This window comes from Callospermophilus lateralis, chromosome 2 (assembly GCF_048772815.1).
Source record: "Callospermophilus lateralis isolate mCalLat2 chromosome 2, mCalLat2.hap1, whole genome shotgun sequence".
Taxonomy (NCBI): domain Eukaryota; kingdom Metazoa; phylum Chordata; class Mammalia; order Rodentia; family Sciuridae; genus Callospermophilus; species Callospermophilus lateralis.
In genome coordinates this window covers 207,222,590-207,229,422 of record NC_135306.1, presented here as the reverse complement: position 1 = coordinate 207,229,422, position 6,833 = coordinate 207,222,590, and the positions used below count along the sequence as shown (strand labels likewise).

Here is a 6,833-nt window from a genome sequence, read left to right as displayed (position 1 = left end):
CAGCAGTGCAGGTGTCCCCAGTAGCTGCTCAAGTTGGAGAGAATTAAATGTGAAGGAGAAGAAAGGAGGCCCCACGTCCAGCGTCCAGGCCTGGGTGTTGGGAGTGGACACCTGGTTGAAGTGCAGGAGCCTGGAGGTCGAAGGGTAGATGAGGTCCTGGAGCACAGAGCAAGGGGGGTGGGGAGCAGCTGGGACTGGACGGGCCAGGGGAGGGCGAGGGCAGGTCTGGAGTCCACAGGCGCGCTCCTGAGCCCACAGCAGCACGCTGCGCGGCCCTCCACGCAGGTCCAGGTAGGGTCTACCCTCACATGTGGCTGCCCAAGGCCATCACGTGGGGGAGTCCCCAGGAAGAATGCAGCAGTGGGTGAGCCACCAGGCCCTGGGGCTCCTCAGTCCCCTCCCACCCACCAGGCTACTAGGGCCTGAGTCCAGGGAAAGGCCCCTCCCAGCCCCCCAGCCTGCAAGTTTGTCCTCGAAGGTTTCTGGCCCTTCCTCTTGGCCTGTTTTCTTCCAGGACCTTCTGACAGGCTCCAGCTGTCCCCAGAGGCCCCATCCCGCTCCCACACACTCTCCCAGGCAGGGTCTCTCCCACATGACAATGAGCCAGGCAGGGGCAGAGCTGACACCCCTCACCCTCACCCCTGCTGGCCGGCTGTCACCACACAGCACTGACAGCCACCCTGTCACCCTCATCCAACCTGGCCTGTCCCTAAATAGCAGCTCTTCAGGACGGGGGTTTGTGGGCTTGTGTTTTGTTCCCCTCAGTAACAGACTTCCTCCGTCATCACGTCTGACTCAGTACTAGGACATGCAATAGGGGGTGACGCAGAGATGCTCTCCACACGGTGCCTGGGCTCTGGGGTTGTATCTGCTGCGCAGTGTGGGTAAAACAGAGACCAAAGCTCAAGAACCAGACGAGTGCAGTTGCTATTTTTTATTTTGTCGCTCAGAACAATTACCTAAACCAAATCATCTTAAATGATAGCAGCACAGCACAGAAGCGGAGCACAGAGTGGGTCACTCTGTACAAAAGGGCAGAGTTTCCTCATCTTCGAGGGTGACGGCGCCTCAGGACTGCTCTGTGTCTTCTGAGGAGACCTCCGGTGGGAGGCCGGCCAGGCTGTGGAGGGCTCCGGCCTCTGGAAAGGGAAGAAACACGCTCAGGCAGCGGACAAGAGAGAACCGGCCTTGGCACACGGCAGGAAGGGCAGGAAGCCCTCTGTCTCCCGCCTCTTAACACCTGGGCTCAGAATGCATCTGAAACTGTCCGGCTCTTAATTCAGGCTGCAAAGAAGTATAATTCCTATCGGGCAATGGAAATCGATATCTCCTAACAAAGGGCTTTCCAGGTTACAAAATTAAAAGCAAAACAAACCAGAACGACGACATGCAGACCCCGCCTGCTCCCCAAGTCCCCTGGGCCCTACCGCGGGAGCTGGCTGATGGCTTGGAGCCTGCAAACACCACACACCACTGAGTCCTCCTCCGCACCCTCCCTGTGCCTGGATGGTGCTAGGGAATGAGCAGCAGCCCCAACGTCCCCCTCTCCCCAGGCCTGCCAGAAGTCCTTCAGCCGAACAGGGAGCAGAGAGAGCCCCCACACTGCATCCACAGCAGAACAACTGTAGAAGTCAACCACCAAACGTCTCTGTTGGAGAGACCAAGTGGTCCATCCTTGTCCCCCACCAGGTCCCACGCTGGCCTCCCTGTGTTAGTGCTCGGAGCCTCGGGCCTCTTCCTGCGCTCCTCCCCCCACTGCAGTGTGTTCTGACCGGTGACTGTCCCATTAAGGCCAGACAGGGCCAAGAGCCTTTTGTCTGTGATCTGAACATGACCCATGAGTTTTCTGTGCTCTAGACGGCCTCTGGAGCACCTGGCTTGAGGCTTGCTATTGCTCTAAGGGACAGGTCAATTGTCACCATGTCAAAGACTATGATGGATCCAGTGGAGCAAACTAAACCCAAAGGCCCCTCTCTTCCAGGTCGCAATGTTGGTCTGGTGACGCTTTGAGGGGCAGTGTTGTGACTGTGCTGCACTCCTAGCATCAGTGTCTTGTCCCTGTAGCCCTAATACACTCCAGGAAAGGCTTTGCATAAATGTACGAGACCCTTTCTCTTTTTCCTTTTTGTTTTTCTGGGTTTGTTTTCCTTTCCTTTCTTTTTTTTTTTTTTTTTTTTTTTGGTGGTGCTGGGGCTGGACCCCGGGCCTTGGAATGCTAGGCAGGCACTCTACCAACGGAGCTTCATCCCCAGCCCTCCTTTTTCTTGTTAAAATGTCTCCCTGTGTTGCCCAGCTGACTTCAAGCTCCTGGGTTCAGGTGATTCTCTGCCTCAGCTCCCAGCAGCAGGGATACCACAACACCCGGCGGGTGGAGCCCTTTCTTGATCCACTTTGTGTGTCGGGTGTTCTAAGAGAGAGCCTGTGTGTGCGTGGCAGGAGATGGAACCCAGGGCCTTGCGCATGCCAGGAAGGTGCTCTACCACCGAGCCACACCCCCAGCCAAAAATGGCGTTTTAAAATTGTGACATTTCGAGGCTGGGGATGTGGCTCAAGCGGTAACACGCTGGCCTGGCATATGCGGGATGCTGGGTTCAATTCTCAGCACCACATAAAAATAAAGATGTTGTGTCCACCGAAAACTAAAAAATAAATATTAAAAAATTCTCTCTCACATACCTTTGAGATGCAAGAAAGTCAGAAACTCAATTAGTGTGCGCACTATATTGCTCTCAGGCAGCGACCTGTCAAGGCTTCCTAGAAAACAGAGAGGGTCACCTGTACCTTCTGTCACCCATTGTCAGGGATCTGGGCACTGCAAGGGCAGTGAGCAACCCAGGGCTAGAGGGCACCCCAGTGCTTTCTCTGGAGCCATGGAGGGCTGGGCCTAGAAGACCCCTCAGCCCAGCCCCCTGGTCCCTGCAGCTGCTCCTGACCACACTCTGTGCCCCTGGGAGGGTGGGCGTGGGGGGGGGCGCTGCTCTCACCTGGCTTTGCTTCCTCCTCGGGCTGGAGCTCCCGCTTCCCAGCCAGGCCATGCTTGTCACCAAGGGATCTGTGGGTGTCGATGGCATCTGCTTGCAGAGGAGAGAGCACTGACCGCTCACTGATCATGCCCTCCCCCCAAAGGACAGCCAGACTGAAAGTAAGGCAAAGTGTGGAAACACAGAAGGGGGACGCTTGGTGACAGGGGCCATCTGCCCACTCTCATACAGGTGCTACCCAAAAGAAGGGGGCATGCAACGAGCCGGCCATGCAGGACAGCCTGGTGCACAGCCGGTACCTTCCATGAGGACAACAGAAGACCTCTCTGGCAGCGTGTGGAGATGAGTGGAGCCAGAGAGAGGAAGGCGGCAGGGAGGGAGACGGGGTGTTGGGGCTGACATGGGGGACTGTGATGGCAAGAAGAGCGCTTCCCATGCTGTCACAGGAGTCCAGGAGAGAAGCTCCGTGGAGCTGAGCCAGTGGGAGGGGTGCGCAGAGGGGCTGGGTGTGGCTGTTCAGGAGGGGACGAGGTCCTGGCTACACAACCAGGGGGGTTGTGCGTCTGCAGGGCGAGTTGAGGGGAGACTGCTTCACTGTCCCGGAGGCAGGGTCCTGGCACTGAGCTACAGAGGCCTGACCCGGAGGTGTCCTCGCAGCAGTCCGACCCAGCCGAGGACCTGAGCTCTGACAGGGCTTGCCAGCCGCCTCTCCTAAGCTGGCCTTAGCACTCCTGGGCCCCAGAGGTCATGAAGTACCCAGGAAACGGCTCAGGTTGGGGCTGCCTCCCTGGGAGTGGGAGAGGGTATCCGTGGAGCTAAGGAGCTGGCTAAGCTGGTGGGGGCCCAGTCCCTTCACAGTGTCATGTAAATGTCCTCCTTTTATGTGGCCCAAACTGGACATCCATGTATGAAAAGGACCACCGGCTAGCAGGTTCCAGGGAGCGGGATTAACCGACCACCCCATAGGCCGAGGGCTGTCCCTCACTTACGCGGGCCCAGGAGGTAGCCGGCGCTGTTCAGGGTCCAGCCTCTCTTCTCCTTTGCCTTAACCGGGAGAAAGGAGGGTCAGGGGGGCCGGCCCGCGGAGCTAAGGTGACCGGGGCGCAGCGGGGCTCTCCAGGCCAATGGAACAAAGGCTGGGAGCCCTTGGTCTGACGCTGACCCAGGGCGACTCGGCCTCCTGGGCTCCCAGCCGGCGCGGGCTGTGGCGCTCATCTCAGCTGAGCCGGACGAACCCTCTTCTAAGCCCGCGCTGTCCGGGAAGCGGGGCCGCCGGGCGGGCACCCAGAGCGCGCACCGGGCGCCCACCCAGCGCGCTCCGCTCACCTGCGCAGCTCCGGGTCCCTTCCGCCGGGACGCGCACCTCCAGGCGGGCGGGCAGGGGACGCACCAGCCTCCACCCCGGGCTGGAGCTGAGGCGGTTGCCCCTTCCCGCCCTGGGGGCCCTGTCCCCTGTACTTACCGGCGGCCCGAGCCCCAGCGTGAACGGCAGCGCGGCGGCGAGCAGGAGCGCGGCGAGCAGCAGGGCGCTGCCTCTGGCCATCTGCAGCGGGGCGAAGCGGGGCAGGTTGGCGCACGTCGGGGCGGGGACGCGGGGCACAAGCGGACCGAGCGCGGGTACCTTGAGCCGCGGAGGGTCGGGAAGGGCGGCGGGGCGGGTCCGGCAGCGCTCCCAGGCGGCGGGGTCGGTCCGGGCGTCGCGTGGCCGGGGCTGGGCGCGGGTTGGCGCTCACCGCATGGCGCGTCCGGCTCCCCGACGTGATGCAGTCCGCCCCGCCGCTATTTATGCCGCGCGTGCGGGAGCCGCAGCCACCACGTCACCGCCCAGCGCCGCCCCCGCCCCGGGGAGTCGCGGGGACGCAGTGACCGGAACTCCGCTGCTCTCAGCGCTGTGAGCCCGCATCACAGGAGGGGGCGGGAGAGCCCCTTTGTCCGCAGGAACGAACCCCCGAATCCGTGGGAGACACCCCCAGACACGCGGCCGGCCCGGTGGCTGAGCCCGCCCCTGTCGTCCCACCTCAGCCCGCTGCCCTTGCCCCACATCCTGGGACCCCGGAGCTCTGGCTGCAGCCTCCCAGCCTCCCTTGGGAGAGACCTCCAGAGGACTGGACACCTGGGGCTGCAGTAGGCCCTTCCTGTGGCAGGGCACAACCGGCCTGGACAGCCCATCGCCCTGTGGAGCAGCCACTGCTGGCTCTGGGTCCATTTGGAAGATTCGAGGGTTTAGTGGTGCTTGAGAACCTGTGGAGCCCAGAGGGAGGCTCAGACTTCCAGGCCCCTGGTGGGCGTGGGCCTAGCAGCAGGAAGAAGCCTCAGGAACAAGCCCTGCCTCTTACCCACAAAAACTTCCTGAGTGGGGGCTCAGGGGACCATGGTGCACAGGGAAGCCCAGCTGTCCTCCCTATTCAGACACCAGGAGAGTCCAGTGCCACCTCAGGTGCCTAGAGACGGGGGAACACGCTGCAAACACGCCCCACACTCCCCTCGGCTGGCAAGGGGACGCACTCTCCCACACCAGGCCGAATTTCAGAGTGGTCATCTGGAACCCCAGGGTCACTGGGTTACAAGACAAATGGTAACGGTGACGAGGCCGTTCACCAGTGCCTCCCACTCTCTGGTCTCAAGAACCTTGTGCCCATGGCTGGGGCACCCCCTGGCGAGACCTGCCAGCCTCCACGTGGGCGAAAAAGGACGTTGTGTGGCCCAGGATCTGGTCAAGGCACAGGGCTCAAAGGCACAGGGCTCTGGCCTAGGGTGCCAAGTGCCCACTCTGGACCATGCTGGTTGGCAGGGGGCTCGGGTGGGGGCAGGATGACCTCGAGGTGTGCGGTGACTCCCAGTCCTTTTCCCACAGCCTGGGCGGCAGGGGAGGGGCCAGGCCTTGGCCTCCACCCCCAGGCTGGTTCTGAAGCCCACAGTTAACCCCACAGTGGCTTCCTGCCAGGGGGGAGAGGAAGTGAGGGCCCTGACAGTGGAGGGCAGAGGGGCAGCTGAGATGTGGCGACAGGGTGGCTCCCTGTGACCTGCAGAGAGGTGGCCCTGTGTGTCCCTGATTGAAGGGGTGCTGGGAGCTGGCAGGGGCTCGGGCCACAGGTATCTCCCAGGAACTGACGGTGATTGGTTGGAGGCGAGTCCTGCTGTCACCCTGTCCTGGTGTCCCAGAGCTCAGACACCTTCCTTCTGTCAGGTCCCTCTTGCCAGGCTGCCAGATCTCGAGGACCCATTTTTCTCAGCTTCCCTTAACAGGAGGCTCGGAGCCTGTCTGGAAAGGCAGAGGTTCTAAGCCTGTCCTCGGGGTGGCTGAGGGACAGGTGCCCCGCCTGCCCGAGCACCCTGTCCAGCTCTCCTCGGCTTTCCTGGCTTTTCTCCCAGGGCCGAGGTCGGAGCTCAGGGCCTTGACCTGCCGGGCAGGTGCCGTCCCTGGGCTGAGTCCTGGCCCTCCGCTGCCTTCCTTCGTGAGTTGGACTCTTTTTGTTTCCTTTTTGCTTTAAAAGAAACCCAGGGTCTGTCTGGTGAGCGCCTTCCTGTTAGAAAGACGCGTGGCTAAGAAGAGAGGGAGAGCATTCATAAGAAGAGCCAAAGCGGGGTGCGGTGGTGGCGCAGCCCGCAGCCCCAGCTTCTCAGAGGCTGGGTCAGGAAGGTCGCATGAGCCCCGAGTGGGGGCTGGCTTTGTACAGAGAGAACCTCTCCTAAGACTAAGTGACTGACCAGTAAGAACCACCCTCAGCCACCTGTCCCCCGTTTCTCATGGAAAGTCCTATGGGGTCCTAGGCAGATCCTCTCTCGTCCCCAGAAGCCACTTCAAAGCCCGTGCTGCGCCGCCAGGCAGCATGATCAGGACAGACGTGCCCA

General features: G+C 61.4%; 1 protein-coding gene across 1 annotated transcript; it reads right to left on the bottom strand.

Annotated features, from left to right (window-relative positions):
- Positions 1-1,038: 1,038 nt before the first annotated feature.
- Gal (galanin and GMAP prepropeptide) lies at positions 1,039-4,524 on the bottom strand. Its single transcript, XM_076844848.2, has 5 exons — positions 4,444-4,524; positions 3,971-4,025; positions 2,985-3,071; positions 2,677-2,754; positions 1,039-1,139 (listed from the first exon to the last, which is right to left on the bottom strand). Exons 1-5 carry the CDS (start codon positions 4,522-4,524, stop codon positions 1,069-1,071), a joined length of 372 nt encoding a protein of 123 aa, XP_076700963.2. The 3' UTR covers positions 1,039-1,068.
- Between the last annotated feature and the right edge of the window lie 2,309 nt (positions 4,525-6,833).